This window comes from Rhyacophila brunnea, unplaced genomic scaffold, assembly GCF_057557595.1.
Source record: "Rhyacophila brunnea isolate RB1 unplaced genomic scaffold, BYU_Rbru_1.0 scaffold_10, whole genome shotgun sequence".
Taxonomy (NCBI): Eukaryota; Metazoa; Arthropoda; class Insecta; order Trichoptera; family Rhyacophilidae; genus Rhyacophila; species Rhyacophila brunnea.
Window position 1 is genome coordinate 17,324,438 of NW_028232752.1, and position 25,515 is coordinate 17,349,952.

General features: G+C 30.2%; 1 protein-coding gene across 1 annotated transcript in view; it reads left to right on the forward strand.

Moving 5' to 3' along the window:
• Positions 1-22,488, forward strand: part of LOC147078941 (disks large homolog 1-like) — a 250,416-nt gene extending 227,928 nt beyond the window's left edge. Inside the window, exons 4-10 of the mRNA XM_085955636.1 lie at positions 5,726-5,806; positions 11,205-11,405; positions 12,388-12,523; positions 13,057-13,123; positions 14,237-14,447; positions 19,219-19,376; positions 22,079-22,488. Of these exons, the coding sequence (XP_085811762.1) occupies positions 5,726-5,806; positions 11,205-11,405; positions 12,388-12,523; positions 13,057-13,123; positions 14,237-14,447; positions 19,219-19,376; positions 22,079-22,082 (858 nt within the window). The 3' untranslated portion in view covers positions 22,083-22,488. The remainder of the gene's footprint in view (positions 1-5,725; positions 5,807-11,204; positions 11,406-12,387; positions 12,524-13,056; positions 13,124-14,236; positions 14,448-19,218; positions 19,377-22,078) is intronic.
• Positions 22,489-25,515: the final 3,027 nt, after the last annotated feature.

Below are 25,515 nucleotides of genomic sequence, written 5' to 3' on the forward strand. Positions count from 1 at the left end.
TTTCGCACTCAAGTCAGGTACACCCTGTTACGGTCATGACACAATATTATCATGCATAGCTTTGAAACGCAAAATCTGTACATACGCGGTCATCATATAGGGTTTATTTGTATAATTAAATTTAAGCACAATTATAAATATGCTTTAATTTGGAAGAATTATACACATCAAAATATTTTTCTTATAATAATATTTTATGTACCTACGCCCCTCTTATAACGAGTTTACAATATATTATATAATCCTATATTATAGTAACTTAATAATATTAGTTAAACATTTTTGGTGGATAGCTATTATTATACATTATATTAAAAAGAATTAAATAAAATATACTGGTAGTCATTGCTTAATCCATATAATTTAATTATGACCACGACTGCTTTCTTTACACCGTTGTGATAATAGACCACAGTGTTTAGTAAGTGACTACAATACTCTTCCAGACGAATGTAATCGATTTTTAATATATTTTTTATTCCTTCATCATAATCAGATTGATAATTCTTAATTTAGCTAATAATTTGTTTAAAAAGACTATATTATTTTAGAAAAAATACGTAAGGATTATAAAAAAAAATTGAGATTAGCCATCTTAGTTGGTATCTAGGTTAATTTGGCAAAGGTGAATATGAAGGTATTTTTTATAATACTCTACAATAGAACATTTTTGGCGCCTTAAAATAAAATGACGTCTGACAAATGAGATACATAATTCGCACAGTGAGTGTAAAACCAAGGCATCTGCAATTTTTTCAATTTCGAGATTAAATGCAAAACAACTGCAAAAGTCGTGAACTTGATAATGTAAAAGTGAAGTAACTGAAAAAACATGCAATATAATGTAGATATAAACCAAATATTACGGTTTTTTTTAGAAACTCTATTACAACTACGACAAAAGGAAGAATTCAAACCCTAATATATCCAAAATATGTCTTTTGCAGATGCCTTGGTTTTACACTCACGGTGCGAATTATATAGCTCAGCGCTCTATAGCATTTTTGCAGAGTTAAAAATAATGCAATTTATTAAGACGGGAAACTTAACATGAGCGAGTTATTATGATTTGGCTTAAGCAGAGTTTAATTGAATTTAAAAAATAAAAAAAAAACACAATCTGCAATTTTTATTATTAGTTCAATTAAAACTATAAGTATAACTGGCAAAGTTTAGTGTGCACTATTTATGTCTGATTTCTCTACCCTTCGCTACAAACTGTAATTATACCGTATGTTGCGAAAAAATTCAAATTATTATTTTAATTTAATAGATCTACTTCTAATTAAAGAAAAAAATGTTGCTTTATAATATTATAAAATAAATAATGTGTAAACTGAGAATCCTTTGAGTCAGACTACAATAATATTAACAGATGAAATGTTTTAGACGAGTCACTTTGAAGAGTAGAACATTCATTTAATTTAAACTTTTGATTAAACCGCGCCACTTTTACTTGGTGTAAGTAACACAATTTAAAATTTTCCGGTAAAACTGTTTTTGCAAATTATTGTTAATCTTAATAATATTATTTCTTAGGGGCTCCGTAATTTGTATCGCCTAAACGTTGGCGGGGCTAATGGAGCGAGATATAAATGGCCGAGCAGTTTATTTTCATTTTAAGATTAGTTAAGCTCATAAAATATTTACCTTCTAATATTATTATTTCAAACTTGTACAGCGTTAAGTAAAGATTTAACCAAGTCCTGCTCATATATTTAAATTATGTATAAACTGCTGATAATTCTCAGTAATAATTCATAATTCATCAGCGGTCACCAGCTAACAGAAACGTCACACTAAATTACTATATTATCTATGGTCCGTGTAGCCCTAATAATTATTCTATATTTGAAAATACTGCAAGTTTTGTTTATCACACCATTAAAGAAAACAATTGAACACATATAATAATCTGACAGATAGTTTCTAATCTGCTCTGCTAATTAAAATGACAGTGTGTTTGGTTTTAGTGAAATAAGAAACAAAAGTTTTAAACTACCCTTTCTCTTATATTATGTAAAACTGTTGGATTGTTTTGCATAATGTCTAATTAATGGACAGTGTATAATTTATTGAGATTATATCAACTCGTGCATGCTACCTGTGGTTTTATATGACTGTGAGATATGGCATATTACTAAGCTTCAAAGATCTCGGCTTTTGAGCTTTGAGAATCGATGCCTCCACCTAATTTTAGGGGTACATTGGTACGACAGCGTTATAAATACTCAGAGACAGCAGCTATTGTTGATTGAGGTAACCATGAAGAGACGCTTTATGTAGCTGAGACATGTGTTCCGGATGCTGCCAGAGAGTGCGACACTTCGTACCCTTGTGGCACAGCCTCAAGGGTTCCGTTGCCGTAACCTCCCCTTTCTCACCCTGTAGCCATGCTTTATAAGTGATCTACGCGCTGCAGGTCTAGCATGGCAGAAGGCGCAAGAGTTGGCGATGGACCGAGGGGAAGTGGGGCAAACTTGTGCTTGTACTATACCCCAATGCTGGGGCATGACAATGTGCAAGAAGAAGTCAAAACAATCCAATAATGTTACATAATGTAATAGCGCCTGTACACGTGCTTGGATTTACTATCGGCAATAGTGATTATTTTAAACTATCGTGACAATAACTATTTCCACATAAAAGTTCCGACTGTTTCTCCAATCCCATTCTTCAAGAGTAAGCGAGGCGCGATGTTGTCATTTTATACTACTATCTGACAGGTCGTATTGAAAATCGGAGCTCAAAATGAGTAGTTCGTTTTAATACCGCCACGTTCGCCCCTATCGCTCTACTGCGCAGATGCAGATCGAAAATAATCTTACTTGCACTTCCTCACTTTGGAATCTTCCAATCTTGTTTGATTTATGCACGCAATTTTTCCAACTGCAGGATAATACATGTTTCCCCACACATTTTCTTACTGTGCACAGTACATCCATGCACGTGTAAACGGGGTATAAGCGAGGCGCGATATTGTCATTTTTGGTACTATTTGACAGGACGTATTGAAAATCGGTCAACGTCAAAGTAAGTAGTTCGTTTTTTTACCGGCAGATTCGCCATTATTGTTTTACTACACAAGCGCAAATCTTACTTGCGCGTTAACATTCAGAACCTTCCAAATTGTTTGATTCATGCACGCAATCCTGCCAACTGCAGGATATTACACGTTTACCCATACATTTTTTTTACTGTGAACAGTAAATCCATGCACGTGTAAACGGGGTACTTATATGAGAAAGAGTAGTTTAAAACTTGAGTTGCATAGATATATTACAATATAATATGTTATATTTTGTGAGCGTACAAATCTGAGTGAGAGTGTTAAAAAAATCAACAAAGAAACATTTAGATGAGATAATATTAGAATTAGAGTGTCATTCAAGAGATAAAAACTTATAAAATGAGTGATTCGTTATATGGAAAACTGTCCAGAGAAGATTCTTGTTAATATAGTTAGGTATTAGTACCTATATTAGTCTATGCATAGAATAAGCTTAAGGTAAATTTGAAAACTTTCGTTTATTTGGCACTTGACTAAATTTTCTCTCGGTAAACATAGAACGCAAAATATTCTGGCAATTTATACGCCGGAGGTTACATAGTGACATAAGCCGTCGTTCTTTGCCATTTCGAGGATTACCTCTATCGCGTGCAACTTTCATTGCACCTGACTAGTGCAACATTGCACTGCCACATTTGCCGAGGCGATTAGGTGAGCTACTTTACTGGTTTAAATAAGCCGCAAGTTGTACGAGGTTTATCTAGAATTCTGACAGACAGTGGCCGTAGATAATTTTTTGTTTATTTATCGTATGCAAGTAGTAAAAATATGAATTCTGTCCATACTACGAGAATACATACACCACATTATAAAGGGTTATCAAATAATTAGTACTATAGATTTTAAAAACGTCATACACTGTCATACAGTCATACAGTATTATTTAGCAAATCATCTTAAAAAGATTATATATACATATTTGTACGGCATATACAAATTGTTAAAATGTATTACAATAGTAATAAATCTATTCAACCTATGTTTCGGGTATTTTATCTATAGAGCTACCTATTTATATTTTAATTTTAAAATTTGATTCAAATGGTAATGTTTGTAATTTTAAAAATCTAATCCGTCAAAACCGTAAACGCACTGCTGAAAATATCGATGTTGTGAATCAAAGTGTTGATGAAAATCCAGCACAATCAATTACATGTCATTCTGAAGAACTTTGACTTTGATCAATTCAATTCAATTTTTTTTTTTTTTTTTTACATATTATGGACATTACAAATTATAAGTTTAAGACGTTCACAACATGACATTTAGAAATAAAGAAACGCTGATGAGTGGGTATTTACAAGACCAATAGTTAAAATTTGTCGCAATTAGTATGTCACCGCGTAGGATATTAGTAAATGCGACGGACGGCGGCGTAAACCCGGGATATGCAAGTCTCGATTCCCGGCCGGGGTGGCTTACTTTTTTCTATTGGTTATAATATATTTTCTCAGAATTTTTTTTTCAAAATTTTGTATGTTCAAAATTATTTAAATTTAAAATGCCATTGTTATAGCAATTCTTATTTAATCAAAACGAAACTAAAAACAATTTATTTTATTATAAAACAAGGGTTTAATTTTATTACTTTTGTAATTAATCAAAAATTTTGCTTTCAGCCAGCAACGAATACAAAAATTGAACACTCATACAATACTGAAGTTGTGTAAATAACATGAAAACAAACAGTTCAGTCAATATTTATTTTATAAATTCTGAAGCTTATTTTAATTCAAACAATAACTTTCACTTGCGCAAAAAAAAAATATACGGATATCTAGCAAAAAATAATAACCATACATTGTTTTATGGCATTGAATTATTAAAATGATTCATTACATTTTCATAAAAAGTTTATTTAGTTTTCAAAAGTTGTTTTATTTATGTTAAATATATCAGTTTTTTTTTAATATGACTATGTAAGTTTGTTCTTGAATAAATTTAGCTTTCAAATAAAAACCTTCCTGTTGAACAAAAAAAAACTATTACAATATATTTAACTTGCAGAGTAGATTAAATGAAAAAGGTATCGTAGATATAAAATTTGCTCCTCTCATTTGCAGCCTAACTTGCTGCAAAACACAGATAAAATGTCAGTTGGTAAAGTTTTTTTTTTGTTTTTTTTTCGGAATGCATAAAAAACCTTTAGAAAATTCTTTTGAGCAAATTCTTTTGAGAAAATTCTTATCTTGTCAGATTGCCATCTTGTATATTTCAAAAAAAAAAGTTTTCCTAGCACAATTTAAAATTTAGGGATGTGTCTTTGAAAAGGGCGCAAATAACGGTTTTTCCAGAAATTTTCTAAGAAACAAGATAAAAGTCAACTCAGTTTTGAATAATTTAACGAGATTTAAAACACTTTTAATTTAGTATTCAAAGTTAATTATATCTGAATTACTTTCAGTTTTTTTTTCATTGAGAAGATAAAAATAAATTAAAGTTAATTACCTAAGTAATAAAAAAAAACATTAAAATTTTGCATAATATTTTCAATCAACTTAGATTATCATTATTCTTTATATTATTTAATATTTTTACTACAGATTCTATTCAAAACATTATAAATTTAAATCACATAACATTATGTACATATTTGAGTTTTTACATTTAGTTATTTAAAATTTTGCTAGAGGTAATATTCATGTTATTTTACAGGTAAACGGAGTTTCTGTGATGGGCGTACCCCATTCCGTAGCAGTGGAGGCTTTGAAAAGAGCTGGGAATCAAGTTACCTTGGTAAGACATATAAAACATATTTTCGTGTTCTTATTTCACATAATATTATCGCACCCGCGCAGCTAAACTGACACAAAACAATATGTTACACAATATGTTGAGTTGGAGTAGCGGATAGCCGATTATAAAATAAAACCAAACGCAAAAGCTAACTCCTAAATTCAGTCGTCTTATTTTTTAAGTGACTAAGCTAATTATTTTTAACCGAAATTAAATAATTCTATTAAATGTTTCCTACAATATCGTAAATATGCCAAAAATAACAATTTTAAGAACTAATCAAGAATCAAAAAACTGGTGCTGCATGTAAATAATTTAATGATTTAAATCTCCCAGTTATTTGCATATTTTTAATTCGCAAATTTTAACTCGTAAATGTAGTAGCATCAAATAAAAATAATATGCCCACTTTATAAACATGCTTTGGTAATGTTCGGTTATTAGAAATACAGCGGAAAACACATTTTGAAAATAGCCGATAAACTGGATTATTTGTTAGATTAACCTAACCAAACCAAACCTAACCTAACCTAACATAACTTAACCTAACCTAACCTAAACTAACCCAAACTAACAAATAATCCAGTATATCGGGTATTTTCAAAATGTGTTTTCCGCTGTATTCCTGATAACCGAACAGCACCCATGCTTTTCATCAGTGGGTTGTAGGTTAGAATCCCAGGGTTGAATTATCAATAAATTTCTCATATATCATATTATTATTTAGATGTTATTTGTGTTCATCGAATCATCGTTACCGAATTCTTCTTTTCGTACCATCCCCTATCTGAGGTCGGCCACAATCAGGACGATCTTCACTGTATTTTCTGCTGCCCAGAATAGTTCAGTGGAGCTGCACTCATACCAATCACGTAAATTCTTAAATTATAAAATGAGATCGTCTCTTGCAAAGGTTTATTGTTGATCATTCCTTAAATGAACACTGTAGTTTAAAACCTTGCAAAACTTTTCGGTTTTTAACCATTCGTTTTAGAACTACTCTGTGTTATATTTGCTGCTAATCCAAAGAATTTTAAAGATTCGTCTATATTGTCACATCTTAAAGCCTCAATTCTCTGTTGCATTTACTAGTTTAGTATCCATACCTACATGTCATAGAACAGGATTGGGAAATATAACAGTGAATCATACACAATTTCAATTCAAATTTAAGTTAAGATCTCGATTACTGAAGAGACTATTATTTTTTATTATTCCTTGTTACTCATCATAACCAATTCACAAATTCATTTTGGAGCATTAATTGTAAATTCCATTTATTAATTTATTCCTAATATCACAGTGAATATTATATTTTCTTTTTTTATTTTTCGAATGCGTTGTCAAAGTTATTCATGGCCGTTCTTATGGTGAACATTTCAGGTTTTTTCAGAAATCCATATTTGTATTCAAATCACTTAATATTCATAAATGTATGCGCCACCCAAAAATTGCAAATTTCTAAAGCAACTAAATTTACATATCGGATATGAACGTAAAATCGTAGCTTCATTTGATTTGCAATGTCACTGTGATTGCCAAACTGTCTCGTTTGGCATAAAATATTAAATATTTAAGTACATATTCTGTATATTTATTCGAATAGATTTGTACTTTGTTATTGTCAATAATAGTAACCTTGATCCGTTAGTATTTTCCTATATACTATGACAAAAAATATAAACATTCATAAGCCGGCAAAAGTATGGACAAAAGCACGGCTATAATAATACGAGATGTATATTATGTAAGATTGACTGTAGATGATGTGGAGAAGATAGAAGCTCATTGTTGCGTAGATATTTGGAGGAGTGTTTAGTGATCGTTACAATAATATAATAATAAGGGTGATAAGGTACTGATGAGATCAATGTGATCAAGAGGTTGACTATATTAATGAACTGAGAAACTTGATTCGAATAGAATAACGTTGACTATATCGAGTGAAAGACTCGTGGCAATAGTAGTGAGTCTCGTGACGGACTTGATAAATGAGTGACGATTCGTGCATTGTCCTTCCAATTTATACAAAAGCAGTACATATATCTGTATACCAGAGGTAAACTATTGTAACTCCAGAAATCGTGAAATGGTGTTATTGTTATATTGTTACTTCATTACTTATCCTGCATACGTGGTAAACAGCTGTAACTCATATTACTCTTATTATAAAAGTTAAAAATTAAAAATGTCATTGTAACTCCATAACTATTAAAGGTAAACAACAGTAATAAAACATACAATTCTTTTGATGAAACTTATAATCCGACAACAGCGGTAAACAATTGTTTGAATTGAAATTAGAACTAACCATTTTATTTGAAAAAAAAAAAAAACATGTGTATTTGTTGCATTTCTTACCATTTGTTCCCAATCCCAAGGAGTAAATTTAAAAAAAACCCTTGGACCTACAGTTGTTTATTACTTATTAGCATATTTTATTGTGTACCACCAACAAATTTCGAGGTAAACAAATGTATCTCCATTATAAGCGTTAAATAATAATAATAATAATAATAATAAAAATATATACATATTATAATAGAACACGAGAAAATATGCTTGTTTTGATAAATAAATAAATATGATATTTTTCCATTCACGAATGCCAGAAGTTGAAAGTACCAAAAATCACAAATTCGTCTCTCCTGTGAAGTTGTCATTTTGGATATACCGTAGCTTACCTCTGGTATACAGATATTACAAGAGATATTGTCGCAATTAACAAATCAAAACAGACACTACTGATTTAATTATGATTGAGGAAATGCTGACTATTATTATCACTCTATGATAATCTAATGCTCTTGACAACAAAACATACATATTAAAATGTCTCAGTCATTTAATGCTGAGTAATATGATTGATACATAAGTATCAATACGCGTAATTTGCTTACTATACTATACTATATTTACATTAGCGTACTGTCTTATATAATATAGATAGTGGAAGTATTACACTTCTTCAAATTTTCTTTATTTTTGGTTATTCTTGTTGGTATATTATGATTTTGCTTCGTTCTACGCCATATCACGGACTTCGGCGTCGATTCGCGTGTCTTTTCGCTGTTTTTTCCCTTTCTGTCACTGCTTTAAATAGAGATAGAGTGTTAACTTCAAATAACTATTTGCGATTCTTCTTCCCGGGCTTCGGAAAGAGAAAAGACACTCAAGTTGGTCCAACTAGCCGTTGAATCTTTAGCCTTCCGATTTAATCGCCATAAATTTTAATATGTAAAAACTGCCAGTTAATTTTGTCGTAATTAGATAATATTACGCTTGTTGCTTAATTGGTAAATTACAGTCTGTGCATATCCAGTGGATACGGGTTCATTTATATATTATATATGAGGTGTTGTCAAATAATATAATATGTTAAATTCATTTATATAAATATTAGTTTCATATTTATTAGCACCATTTAAACAGTTGTATATCAACGTTATTATATTTTTTACTACAAACGGCTCCAAAATATTATATTTGTGTCGCTAGAATTCAAAATCAGCCATGTCCACCTTTAGGTATTTTTGACTTTTTGTGAATTGCTGAAGAACTACTGCTTTCTAACATTTATGCATTATCAAAATGTGTAATTTAATAATTTTAAATATTCTATACTCGAAATAATATAAACTTTCACCCTTGTGACTGTGTGTTTGAGAAAACAAAAAGCTGTTTTTCTCCGATTCATCTATTATGGACTTGGCTGATTTTGAAATCTAGCGACAAATTTGGTCGCATTAAAAAAGCTTTTTCCAGATTCAGTCTTTATTGCGGTGGTATGTGACCGGATATCTTTCATCACATATTTTAATTCATTACTCAATTCTACATTAATTCTCTCATTTCCAAATTATTGATATTGAAAGTTATTTTGAGCTACAAACTCATCTTAAATCATTATATTTTCCATACTATATGCTAATATTTATTCTTGTTAGTATCGTGTCATCCCATAAAGCAAGTCAGCGAACATCAGGACGATTTTTGATTTATCATTTGCTATCCAGTGTGGTGTTGCCGGAATTTATTAAGTCACTAAATTAGGTGTCGTCTTTAGCTACGATTAGCATTGACCTTTCCTTGAATTGAGTTGGGGAATACTGTACTTTTATTCAGTTGCAATGTAGCCAAGGTTGTGTAGTTATCTGGTTTTTAAACCACGTAGAATTTTTTGTTCCTTCTCGGTTCGATTGTAGTATATTATGTCCATATAACCATATCTCTCCGTGACATCTTCTGGTTTAGCGTCCATTTCTCTAACACCATAGAAATTATAATAAAAACATGACCATATAATGTAAAAAATATAATGATATAAACAATTTATTGTTATAATATATTGAAGACTATAAATAATAATCTGGCAAACGTTAGTGTTGAAATAATTGAGAAGTCCCCATATCTCAAAATGCTCTCGCGTCGGTTCCAAATTTGATTTGGTTCAAATGCGAATTTTCCACCATTGAAATTTCGCGAAAAGTGAATATGAATGTGGTGCCGGGTACCGATGAATACGCGATTCGTACCACTATGACAATAATTTAATACATACTAGAAAAAGACAACTTCATGCTGTAAAACTGTCTTACGCTTGATGTACCATAACATTATTACAAAGTCATATTATTATTTAAAGGTTCTGCAAAAGCGTTGAAAAAATCTTTTTCTATATTAATATATACAGAGGTTCGCTTAAATATATGAAAGCTAAACCAAAACAAGGTTACTAAAATACCGCATTCCAAACGTATTTCTATCACACTTTAAACCACTATCGCCTGTTAGATTCACATACATATATTTTAATCATACTGAGTAGTTTGGATATCACGCCAGATATTCAAATTTTGAAATTAATTATTTCTACGATGACAGAAAGTTTTACAAGTAAACAATTTTTGCATTTTCCGTAAGTACTAACGTAAAGTGGAGTGGGAAAATAAATTGCATTAAATTATTTATAAATTAATACTGATAAATAATGATAAAAATATTAAAATTGTGCATAATTGTAATACTGAAACCATAATATTTATTTTTTCAGTAACACACCATATTATTTGATTCTATAAAGAGAGATAACAAAATAATAAATTTTTACTGGTTTATGTATAAAAATGCTTGCATTATAAAGCTAAGCAATGCAATTCTATTTCAATTTGATACTACCAAAAATCAGATGACAAATGTTAATACTATAACACATATATCTACAATGAAATTATTCTAAATCAACCACAGTTTATTTAACCATTAGCCTAAGTAATATTTTTTCCGCTTCACTTTTATATTGTATTAAAGCTTATTCCCCTTAAAATAATGACGTTTCTTAATACTCTTGTCTAATCGTTATGTATCGCAGATAATTTATTTCATACTTTTTTTCTAGTATGTAAGAAGAGCGAATCCATCCAGACGGTCAGTAAGTGTAGTTCTAGAAAAAGGATTAAGAGGACTTGGCTTCAGTATAGCTGGCGGGAGAGGAAGTGCGCATGCTCCTGGAGATGATGGTGTATTCGTAACGCAAGTCAGCGCTGCGGCAGGGAAGCTTCGAGTTGGCGATCGCCTGGTTGCTGTTAACAATCCTGAGGTACAAAATATCGGTTTTTTTGAGTTTATATGAGTGATTATATATAATTTTAACTACCTCAGAAACATGGCTATTATAAAGACCCTTGAAAAGATCTTGATTATTACCAATCCAATTAACCAAATTATATTTGTCGATTTCATATTTATATAGCTCTATTTGAACAAATAGTGATAAAAATTCCATGCAGAGTTTCAACAGTTGACTATCATGATATAGTCAGAGAGATGACAATAATTATAACTACATGTGCGGTGATTTTGAAAATTATTTCTCACATCGTGCCACCGCCGGACCTCAAGTTATATTTGTCGTATTGTACGACCATTATAGATACATTAAAGGCAATGTACAATCTAATACATTTGAATAATATAACAATAATAAAATTAATTATCACAACATAAAGTATACATTAATCTGGTATGAAATCATATTTTTTGGGTTAACTAAACGTCAAAGTGACAAAATAAATAATAAATGTCGGTAGTATTGAGCATGTGCAACAAAAGTTAATATTAACATCCTGTTTAGGCAACCGCCGTCATACATAATTGATTCGTAATGTTTTGGAGTTATCTCGGATTAAGAAAAATTAATAAAAAGTGTTATGGAGTTAACTAGTTGGAATAGAACTGCTAAGGTGTCTTTTAAATTTTCTCAATAATGGCGACCATTTTTCGTATATCTGTGGTTATACTCGTACATCCGAATCCGTACAGTGTCATTTAATGTTAAGTCAAATAAAATGCTTTTAACTTTTCATGCAAATAGTTACATATTTAAATTTCACGCATAAATACGTATTGTATAATCCACTCTGTGGAGGCCCATATGATCCTATCAGGATCGGACATGGTCGAAAAAAAAAAAAAAAAAAAAAAAAATAATGTAATAACCACCTCTTATATATTTTTCTTATAGTATATTACTTGTATTTATGTAAAATGTAGAATCTTGTAAATATTCTTTTTTTTACTAGTTGGGCGAAACAACCCTAGTCGGAGTGACGCACGCAGAAGCTGTAGCTGCCCTGAAAGCAGCTGGAGACACTGTCGAGCTTCTCGTAATGCCAGCCTTAAGATCGTCATCGCAGTCAGATTCTTTATGTGGAAGACGTAAGATATTTTAAGTCTTTGCTACCCATAATTATACTGTACATATTCAGCAGATACATTTGGATTGAAACATGAATTCCAATTTACATAAAACTAATTGATCTAATTTTAAGATATACTTTAACTGGGTAATGTTAAAGAAAGAAATGCAATCTATACGTTCAATCTCTCTAGTGTGAGCTTACAAATAAATTTCTTGGATAAAAAAATAGTGAAGCTCAATTAGATCCATGGCTTTAGTTTATGTAAAGTCTGCCCCTTGTAACTAGAGTCCATTGTCCTGAGTTTTCAAGGGACTGATAATCTGATTTTCATAATAACTAAACACTTTTGATGAAGTTAAGATTGTTGCAGTGGGATAAGTCCATTGAATTTCGAAAAATCCTTTTTATCTGTCATTGTTTTCATACCGAAGTAGATGATAATATATTAAAGAGTGTCTTAATTAAGCAACACATAAAGCAAATATGTAACATTTTTTTTTAATTCAATAATATTATAAGTAATAATTTTAAATATTGGTTTATTTTAAGAGAGATCACAAGCAACATCCTGCTCTGCTCTTCACGAGTTAGCTGTAATAGAACAAGATATTCCAAGGTATAGTTAATAATCAAGACGTATTCAATTTATACCAGCTGAGGTCGTTACCCTGGTGGTTAAAAGGCACATCTAGCTCTTAGGCAATCGAAATCTAAACATAATGTGATGTATTTTTATTGCTTTGCCAAGTTTAAATATGTTTGCTTAATGTATCTAGAACACCGTAAGCAGAATTTTAGAAGAAATTAATACACCAATTATTTTAGTATAAAGTATTTCCACAATGCAGTCATAATAAAATGTAGCTAATTGTACATTCTTATCTCTCGCATATATCAAAAACTATTCCATGCAAACATAATATTACCAACATAATTTTAGACTTATATTTGAGTCACTTTTTTTAATCCGCGTTTTACCTTTCAGCATCCTCAGGCAGTATGCGCACTCACCAATGGCAAATAGACACTGACAACGAATACAATTAATTCTTGTTTATATAGCAATGTATTCGTTGTCAGTGTATATATTTGCCTTTATTGGAGAGTGCGCAAAGTGCCTGAAGATGCCGAAAGGCAAAACCCGGATCACCAAAAGTGATTTAAATAGAATAGTACAAAACTCAAATCAATTGGAATTTTAATTCAATTTCCATCAAGTATTAAATTTGTAATATACATACGTCAATTATTATTGTATATAATATGCAATTTAATGAGATATCATTATAATAATATATATTAAAAGATATTTAATCGTAACGTACCTACCATATAATATTATATGAGACGTTTTAATAAATTCCGTTTCAAGTTAAACTTGAGAGCTTTCTCGAACACAACTTCTGATCACACACATAATATTATAATATCATATTATATCGAAATTTTGTTATCAACAAAATTATTTGGCCCCAATTTTTCAATGGGTCAACGTACAAAATATGATTTTTCTTATAGTTACCTACTAATTAACTAAAAACGTTAAGAAATTACCGTCAAGTTATAAAATATGAATACAAATATTGATTTTGCTTTGCTATTATACTAAATTAAGTTACGTTGAATTTAATTTGGACACCAAATAATAGCACCTTGATTTGGTTCAATAATTGCTACCTGATCCATTATTGTATTGTCAATATTGTAATTATCTCCATGTCAAATACAGGGGCGTCCGCACTGTGACACTAAGGCGAAGCGGCTCTAGGCTAGGTATGGATATAGTGGGTGGTGAAGGAGGGGGCTGGGGCGTCTTCGTGAGCGGAGTCGCCGGCTCAGGGGCGGCGGCAGGGCGCTTGCACAAAGGAGACCAAATTCTCGCAGTAGATACCGCGGATCTCACGACGGCCAGCCACGAGCAGGCAGCGAGAGCCCTCAAGGTAACTATTGCTACTGAGACTCTGCTAATAGCGTTTCACCTGGGCGGTGAAAGCGTATCTAATAATTAAGCTCTAGGCTAAGGGTGCATTATATGATTGGATATTAGTTTACTGAAGTATCAATAATAAAGCTGCATATTGAAAACAAAAGCAGTGAAGTACCTTGACCATTTTTTTGAACGCAAGAGAAAACTCTCATGACATTGTGGTGTTCGATGTGTGGGTTATGGTGTTGAGGATGATGATGATGATGAAAAAGTCTAAGATGTATGCTGGAGCGAGTTTTATTTGCAGCGTAACGGTTGGTACGATAGTATAAATACAATGACAGTACATAATTATTATTATGTACTGAGATAGTTACTAGCCAGGTACTTAGATTTGAGTGACATTTTTACAAATCATTACTCGTAATTTATACAGTCGAAAGTAATACCTAAACATTATATACTAGTACATCATTATATTGAACGAGTCAGCAGTTTAAATACGAGTAGCTGTGAATTTTATTTATTATTACCGTCATAATATAATATGATACTATGGGAATGGATATAAGACTAATTTTTCATTGCGGTACCGTATTTAATATCGACTATCTGCTGACACAGGTAAACAGTTGTTTACCGGTATATGAGTCGCTGGGAATTTATTATTGCGGCCGAATAATTTGATACATTAAAAATAGATATTTGATCAATAATATACTGACAGCTACAACATCAATAATTTATACTTTGAAAAATAATATTTATGTCTTTATGCGGAAGGGTTTATGTAGGAAAGTTTGCTAACACTTTAAAACCACGGATTTGGGGAACATAATTACTAAGTATATTTGGTTTTTCACACTATATATAAGACATGGATATTATATCGAGAAAAGTTTTGTGTCACAAAAAAAAACGGCGGCGTGTTAGGTTAGGGGGTTTCAAGGGGTAATTCCCGACTACCTAGTGCTTACCTTATATTCTTTCAGCCACGCAGAGACAAACATCAGTACTTTTTACACTTATTTATTTCGTTTTCCTGGTCTAGCATTTGTCTATCGTCTCATTTAAAGTTACAAAATATTATTACTTATGAGTTCTTTTCTTCCTAACTCTGTGTATTACAGACTTATTGATAGAGGATTTAGACATTATTATTGCGTTATTTGGTATCAATATATAAGTATTTAATTTATATATCATTTTTATTATTATAGTAGTGTAGTGAAACAGTAGTGTATTAAGTAATAGAAGTGAAACAATGAATATGACCTCACCGAAAATCGAACCTGGAACCCCATAATGATAGGCCAGCGTCTTGGACAGCAATTAATTATTATATACTGGACTCTTTCGTTAAAAAAGAATGAGTAAACACAATGATATTTAGAGGTTATTTATCATTAAAACTGTACTTCCATAATATAATTATAAATTTAACCAATTACATATTACAATGTTATATTAATCAAAGCGTAAACAGGAAGTTTAGATTTTTATATTTTATTGACACTTACAGATTTTTAATAACGATAAAACATATGTTTTTTTAAATATGGTTAATTCTACGATAGTAAAGTTATTAATTTTGACAGATGTAACATATATTGTAAACCCATCTTCAGAATTACTATCGTTCTGAATACCACAACATTAAAGAATGAGCCACCTATGGAAATAATATAATTAAAAATTATAGAATTAACAAAAAAACTCCATAGTTAGAAACCATAACAAATTCTACGAAAATAACGAGAAATTTTGGTTTACGCAAAAATATTTCGAATTTTTATCAGCCAAAAATTATGTTCTTTAATTTTGTTTTAATTTTCTCAGCTCAACCTAGTCTACATTGAGAGGAATTATTATAAAATTATAATATAGAATTTTGACGAGAATTAAAAGATTATCACTATTAAATTAACTAATAATCCTACTTAAGCATATATAAGAGATTATACACTTATTATAAGTCAAAAGCTAAATCCTTTCTTTATAAATATTACGTCGAAAAACGGTTTTATCTTCTTTATTATTCATAATATATACGGATAAAAATAGCGAACACTTTTATAAGAAAATAAACATTTTTAAGTCTGCTAGCATGGTAGATTTTTATTATGGCAATTATTTTCAAGGAAGGTTTGACTTAAAGCTCTCGTGAAACGTTCACGATAGTACATGGAATCGTTAATAAATAGAAAGAGCCGTAAGTACATAGAAAAAACAAAGTACCTCTCTATAAGATTGCCCTAGATTTTTTTACGTCTTTTGTAGTTATACGATACTTTAATTGGCTGATTTTAAGTAGGATACTGCAGTTGACTGAAACGTGAAACTAATTAATTACTTCAAATTGTTTTCAAAGAATTGTCGGTCAATTAAGAATTAGCTAAATGTATTTAGGACTTTTTACTAATTATTGAGGTGGATAATTTACAAAATAAAATTTATAATGACATTTAATTATTCATCTTTGCTTTTAAGTATTTTTATGTGTAAAAATTATCCAAATTAAATATAGTCGTGTATAAAATGCATTCATAACTTGGTATTCACTACATATTCCAGTGGCAAATACTCCATACTTATTATTTCAAACCTATATTCTGGTTAAGAAAAATATAATATGTTAATTGCCTATTAAGGTCATCAATATCATCAGGGGCGCGATAACCCGGTGTGGGTCTTGGTCTCCTCCAACAGTTCCTTCTACCTGCTCCTATCCAGTGTGGCCGCTTTCAAATTCGGTAGGTACCCCCAGAATACGGCAGACACTGGCAGCCCCATCCAACCAGCGAATCTTTGGCCTGCCTCTTTTTCTACTGGATTGCTGGACATCACTCTCTTTGCCGGTTCACTGTCATTAATACGGTGCAAATAACCTAGCCATCGCAGTCTCCCAATCTCAATTGATTGAACTACGCTGCAATCTTCGTACAACCCGTAGACCTCAGCAATATATCTTCTCCTCCAATTAGTGCCGTCCCTGATCGATCCATATATACGGCGGAGAATTTTTCTTTCAAAAATGTTCAGGAGTCGTTCATTTCGCAGATTTTATGTCCAGGTTTCCGATGCGTAGGTGTCTTGTAAAGAGTGCTTCTAGTTCGGCGAGATAGTATGCAGGACTTAAAATGTCTTAACAGGCCAAAGTAGCATTTATTCGCAGACATCATTCTCTTGTTGATTTCTTCTGTAATATCATTATGTCGAGTTACAAGACAACCAAGGTATATTGAAACTGTCGACTTTTAAGCCTATTAAGTTACTTCATTATTTATATTCTACACAAATTATATAATTTTCCAATGACATCTGTCTGTAGGTATATAATATAAATTGACTGCTGGCTTCCTGAACTAGACAATACGAAAGCAGTCAGTACACCAACGTCACCAACACAACCAAAGGCTTAAACTAAGTCGTTACATTTCACGCATACAACACATGCATAAGATTACATACGTATTGCAAAAAAACACACACAATGTAAAATCTGTAACATACTTTCAGGTGATTCGGGGCTGTAGGTATATAAGCCTACACTCACAGAGGTGTACATTTTATAACTATAATTAATATTATGAAAAGCAATTTGACACTGTTCAAATAATTATTTCATTTAAATGCTATATTTTATTTTTATCTTTTCTTTCTCCTTGTCCTCATGGTGGCTGAGGATCATGACTATCTCTTAATTGAGTTATCTTCTGAGCGACCAAGATTATCCGCCTATTTCAGTCATTTGCTTCTCTGACGGCAAATTTAAGGCTACATCTAGTAAATTCCTTCACTTCGTCGCTTTTCCTTTGTTTTTCCTTCACTGGAGGCTAGCCAAAATCATCAGCCTCTCCAGATTACGTGGTACGGACCAATTATGTCCAGAAAAGCTGCAGAATGCAACTCATATATCTTGTCGAGAGCCGTTCTTTTATGTGGAGCCTTTGGATAACCAATTGATTCGTCCTTTGCCTTGTCCATGAAATACAAAGCATTCGCCGCCAAGACCACATTTCAAAGGCATTTTCAAAAAGCACAACAGTCACTTTTTGAAATGTTCAAATAAGACTAATAATAACTTCATTATTTTTAATTAAAACTAGGCTCAAAGTAGATCAGTAGGTACACTCTTATAATATAATTTAATAAAACGTTTAATGTAAGTAGGTACCTAAAAACCGCTCAAAGTTGTATCATTGTGTTTATTCATATATTTCAATTTATTAATTGAGTTAGCCAAGTAAATCTTGGTAGAAATCCATTTTAAAAGAAATGAAAATATAATTAATATTAAATTCTACAGGTTTTTTTAAAAAGGTGTGTCAATAGCTATTTCGGTTGTAACACCATTATCAAGACTATCTGTGAGTGATTGAGAAGCTCTTTTTGCTTTCAACCCACTCAATTTCCTTCTGTCTGCTTGCCCTTACGGTCCATGACTCTGCACCGTACAAAAATATGGAGAACACTTAAGGCTTGCATTTATGATTACTTGCATATTATTGTTTTTGTGGGTGTTATTAAAAATTACTATTATATTCACCCTAAAATATATGTCATACTGCGACTTATCAGAATACTTTATTTCCATAAATCTCTATTATTTTCTTTCAAAAATAAATCTGAAGATTACACTTACTTCAATTTTATCGTTAAAACATCTCGTATATTTTATTCCGTAAATATTTAATATCATCTCAAGATTTAGAATCGCTGTTTTGTTCATTATTCATTCACAGCCTTCACTGTTATAAAGCCAAGATTATTTTTACACACAGGGCACGGGACCTTTGGTAACAATAAAGGCCCAGTACAAACCGGAAGAGTACAGGTGCCTAGAAGCCAAGATCCGCGAGCTGAATATGCAAATTCTGAGAGACAGAATCGCGAGCGGGGGGGAGCTAACGAAGTCGGAGGAGAATCTGTTCTACAGAAGGTGAGATGAATTTTTAGTTTGAGAATTGTTTACTTTACGTTGGAATGAAATGTCTCGTCCTTAAATAAATCTGTTTACTGGATAAATATTTACCTTTTTCCCGAATAATTTAATAAGTTTACTGTTAATAAAATTATCATTTCTATAAATAGACTCTCATCATGGTTGAGTTCATAATAATATAATAACGCTGTTGATTCTGCAATAATTATATCATAATAAATGCACTTTTTTGTTGTTTAAACTTAAAATTTACTCGTATATTGTACATCGCTACAGTACCTATATAATATTATTTTCTTCACTAATTTATAAAACAATATACATTTTATCCGATATTAGATTTAAATTACGAAAATATTCCTATACCTTAGAGCTAAAAGTCTGGAAGTCACATATTCAATATTATGCAGGAGAGCAGTTTTAAAATAGTTACAAACACACTCACGATCGTACTAAAACTCTGCATGTTGGACTTCCGCACTTTTGCAATAATTAATCTTTTTGCTATAATTTAAATCAAAAATGACTTAAATTAGACATCCACTCTTTCAGCTCTAAAGTATAATAATTGGACTACCGTCGTTTTAAAAGTAAGTATTTTGAAAACCATATATCATTAGATTCCTAAATTTTCAGCATTAAGAGAACGTCAATACACATTTAAATCTATATACTTTACTCAAAAATGATAGATATGTGACTTTCGCACTTTCAGCTCTAAGGTACAGTTTAATATAACAGCAACATATTGACTATTTGGTTGCACAGACGACAGGGCGACGGGACAATTGGACGCAACTAAAGTTAAATAAAATAAGTAAGAAATTGATAAACGTTACAACTTAAGCCGGTCATTAGAAAGCAATATACATAGTTGTTGCAAATACTTATGATCTTCTACTTTCCAATATTACACTGAAGTGCAACCATATTCTTTGTGCATTTCATTGTAAAGTTGTCCAGTTACTGGTGCTGAATCGTCCTTAACTCAAACATACTATCTGTTAGTTAAATCCTCAATATATTTTATTGGCCTTAGCCACTTTTAACATCTTATAATATCTATTTTTGAATTACACTTAAAACTGTTTTTAATATTTAAATAATCCACTATTTTTTCCAACTAACTCATTTTATTATGGAATAATTTGTTCAACAAGGGTTAACAAGACTAATAATATAATATTATAGAATCAACCATAGCGTTAATTATCAAATTCGGTCCCTAACAGTCTTTGATTATCTATGATTATAATATAAATGTATTTTATAACACTACATAGTATTTTTTTTATCAATTTGTTGGTGCACTGGTATTATTATACAGTAAAGTTCTTACAAAAATTATATTACATAAAATGCCCACTTATATTTCAATTTTATGGTGTAATATTAATATGACTCAAAATATAGTATTCGCCAAGCAACTTTACTGTCTCATTCAAATGCATAATAATATTATATTCATTTAAATTTAGATTTTCAATTCATTCGAAAAATTAAAATGTAAAAGCAAATGACGTGGGGAAAAAAGACCTAACCATCATTTTAATTAGTTTTTCTTTTATTGTGTATATTAATAATAATTAATATTATCAGATTGGTAAAATAAAACACCACTGTAAGTTTGCGACGTTTTTGACTTTAACCGAAAATCCTTTATTCTTTCCTTTTATTCCTTCTTTTTGTGCATCTTGTTAAATTTGATGTGAGTAGGTTAAGTCCTTTTCCAGTTTAATATTTGATATACAACATATAGTTGTGCACAAAATTGATATAGAGTATTAACAAAAGGTATTTTGATAGAATTTTTAAAGTTTTCGTTTACTTGCCTAACCATCGTGGATAAACTAAACAAAAGAATATTGACATTCTGCGGTTGCAGGGTAAAAGTTCACAAATCGTGCTTTTACGAAATTAAAATTGTAATGCTAATGTGTGTAAACATTATCATAGATTTTATTATATGATAGCAAAATAAATAGATATTTTTATTTGTAGAAATAGCTTAAAAAGAAAAAATATAGCACATTATCAAAAACTTCATTATATTATATAAATAATGTAAGAGAAATAAAAAATACACCAATTAACTTCTAAGCCAGAGTATTTTGAAAACTGTTGAATTATTTCATAACTGATTATCTCAGCTGCAACCAAACTGACTTACCCCGGTTTTTTACCCCGAAACCAGAAAAATATATAATTGTGTCGCTAGATTTCAAAATCAGCCAAGTCCATAATAGATGAATAGGAGAAAAACAGCTTTTTGTTTTCTCAAATACAAAGTCACAAGGGTGAAAGTTTATATTATTTCGAGTAAAAAATATTTAAAACTAATAAATTCCACATTTTGATAATGCAGAAATGTTAGAAAGCAGTAGTTCTTCAGCAATTCACAAAAAGTCAAAAATACCTAAAGGTGGACTTGGCTGATTTTAAAATGCAGCGACACAATATCGATGCAATATTTTTCTTAACATAGTAATACATTTTAATATAAATTCAGTATTGTCAATATATTATTTAATATTTCATTTTAATTAACGTTTTTAACGTGATATTAAATTTAATCAAGCTATGAGTAAATAACATTCTATGAATCAATAATAACGTCATGTAATAATTTATCCCACGTGACAAATTACTACTTATGTTAATAGCGGTTTGATTATTAATTCTGTCATATTATTTCACAGGTAACTGTATTAAGCTGGCAACATATATTTTGAAATGGATGTTTACCGGACTTTAAACATATGATATTAATAAATAACGAAAGTGACAAGTGAACATTCTGTGGCATATACCAATATATTATGAGAAATGGAACTCGTCTAATAAAATAATATAATATGCATTTTGAAATGACGATTGACAATTATTATTATTGTTTACTATAATAAATTTGATATATTGTAAATATTTAATATTTTAAATGAAGTGATGAATTATTTATTAAATGATATTAGATAATAATGTTATGACAGATTGTGTACAGTGAAGAATGTTTTTAGAATGATGTTTATAAGAAAGAAAGTATGAAAATAGTTTTTTTAATAACTTATATTAAATGGAATTGGTTAGGGTAAGGACAGAGACTTGCAATCCTCTTTATATTGTATTTAGATAAAGCATTATTCATTTTCTACTGAATGTCGTGCTATTTTAATTTCTCATAAACTTTTCGTGTAGAAATATTTTCTTTAAAAAATAATATTTTATACGAATATGACCATTTTGATTATTTTCAAATATTTATGTAAGTATAAGATATATCAGTTTTGATTTAAAAAATATATTTATTAAATAATTATTAATAAACATCAAGTTTAACTTAGAAACTAAAAATATACACATTTTTTTATAAAATGACCGTTCACATAACCAATCCTGATTTTTTAAATCGATAATATATTATTTAAACCTTTCATTTATAGCAAATTCACCTCGTCGATAATCTTCATATTATATTATTGTACAATTTTTATTTTTAAAAAATATATACAAAAATGTACGTTTCGTTTTATTCTGGTCTTCTACCAAAAACTGGGAGAAAAAAAAACATAATCTATGTTCAAAAATATGTATGTTTAATAAAAATGGTACATTTATAAATTTTGTGTTTGATTTTTGAATAAATTTATATTATAATATAAATGCTTTTATATTTTTTCTCAACGATTGACTCCCTTTCTGGATCAATTACCATAAAACATATCCTCTTACATTTTTTTTAAATAGTATTATAAATTCATTCATTTACATCACTTGTTTCATTGTCAAGATCAGTAGTTTTCAAACTTTTTTGTTTCATGATGATCTTAGTTTTTGAATATATTTTAACGGTGCTACATAAAATATAATATGTTTCAAGCATCCAATTGAAAAATTCTCCTTGTAAAATAAGATTGGAGAACATTTCTGAACTACCATTTGAATATTTTTCCCTTCAGAATCAAATAAAATTAGACACAGGTTTTTAGCTTTTCATGTATGAGTTTTACTGCTGTAAATGAAAAGATGTTTTAAATTTGTCATCGTGTGATTAAAACAGTTACTGGAGCATACACCTACAAATTTTTCATTGTGATCATTGTAATTTTCAATGCTATTATCTGAAATTATTATTTAAAAAAAAAAATACTCGCTAATAGTAGATAATACAAAAATACAAGCTCATTTCAAATTTTATTGTTCATTTCATTGTTTCATATTATATAAGTCAATAATATTTTGAAGACCTCAAAATAATGGCCTAACTTTGGTGTTAATATTGTATATTTAAATAGTTCATATTGTTTTACAAAAATAAGCTTTTTTGTATCAAATTATGTACATAATTTTCTGTTTTTGCAGACAATGACTGCAAATTTAAATTACCTAATTATGATTCATTATATTTTAGTATTATTAAAATTATTGTTATTGAATATTATGTTAGGTGTTAGGGCCCTATGCATAGTCATACCAACGTAAATAATAAAGTATATATTTTACCTACGATAATTATTACTGATATCTGGAATGGGAATATGCCATTATGGGATACTTAATCCTGATTGTCACATTCATTTGTTTCCAGTGCAAGAAGCATATAAGCTATATCTATATTTAAAATCATCTCACCATTAATACAATCATATATACAGCCATGGCGAGGCCAATCCACTTCTGCACGTGTGCCAGTGCGATATTTTAGAATTTTACCTGCGCCCCATGTCGAGTAAAATTTGTTGCTTGCGATACCAACAGTTTTATTCAAACTAAAATTTTACACACGAGCAGTGTGCGAAAGTAAATTAGATTACATATGTTTTGTAAATACCAATAAAATCACATCGACATATTTAACGTGTTGCAATTGAGATTAGTTTAGGTGTGCGACCCGGCTTACGCATAAACCCAATTATCAACATACGTATGACTGTGCATATGGTACTGTGTCACGAGGATTGCCTTTTCTGTTCTAAACAAGGTGTGTGAAGTGTGGTGACAATTTTTAAATGAAATTATTCACAAATCTACGAAACATAAGGTTTTCATCAATTAATTTATTTAATAAGAATTATAAAAAAACATTATGAACATATTGAATAAACTATTTAATTGACTTTACGTGGAAAATTATTTATTATATACCAATCCTATATTATATATGTCGCTAGATTTCAAAATCAGCCAAGTCCGTAATGGATAAATAGAAGAAAAACAGCTTTTTGTTTTCTCAAGTACATAGTCACAAGGGTGAAAGTTTATATTATTTCGATTATAGAATATTTAAAATTAATAAGTTCCACATTTCGGTAATACAGAAATGTTAGAAAGTAGTAGTTCTTCAACAATTAACAAAAATGTCAAAAATACCTAAAGGTGGACTTAGCTGATTTTGAAATCTAGTGACACATAATTCGACTGTGTTTAGGAAAAAGGACGTAACCCTTACTGAACAAAGTTTACAGGAGAGGCAAAAAACGTTTTTTGAGAGTTTTTAGTTTAACATTTTTTTAAAAATAGCCATATACATTGGGTGCATGATGATTGATGATTTGGTGTAATATATTTTCGATCTAATAGTAATTAAAGAAGTTATTACAGAAAAATCATTAAAATTGCGGATAAATGCTTTTTTCCATAATTTAAAAATTAATTAATCTCAATTAAAACCTGAATTTAGATAAAAATTCGGCATTTGTGGCTTATTTCCTTTTTATAGAATGTGTATTTAGTTGTATACATTGTTAATATTTAATAAAAGCACTTTTCGAAAAATTGAGGGTTACGCCCTTTTTCCTTAACAATGTCGATATACAATAGTATTCATTTATACAATGCTATGAAATTCTACGAAGAAAATCTGAATTATTTGAAGAAACCTAATTAATATGTGTGAATTTTCTGTTTCATCATTACAATGCCAGGCTCACGTGATAAAACCGAATTTTATGAAACCTAGTAGGTATCTGATTTTTAAAAATATACACAAATTACACTCAAGAAACATATTTAGTAATTTTAAATGTGCCATATTTAACCAGTCTTGGAGTCTAGACTAGGCTCAACTTAATGGCCGCGCAATCCGCTTATAGCTAGCTTTCTTATTGGATGCGAGAGATCATGAAAATACTGCTAGTAA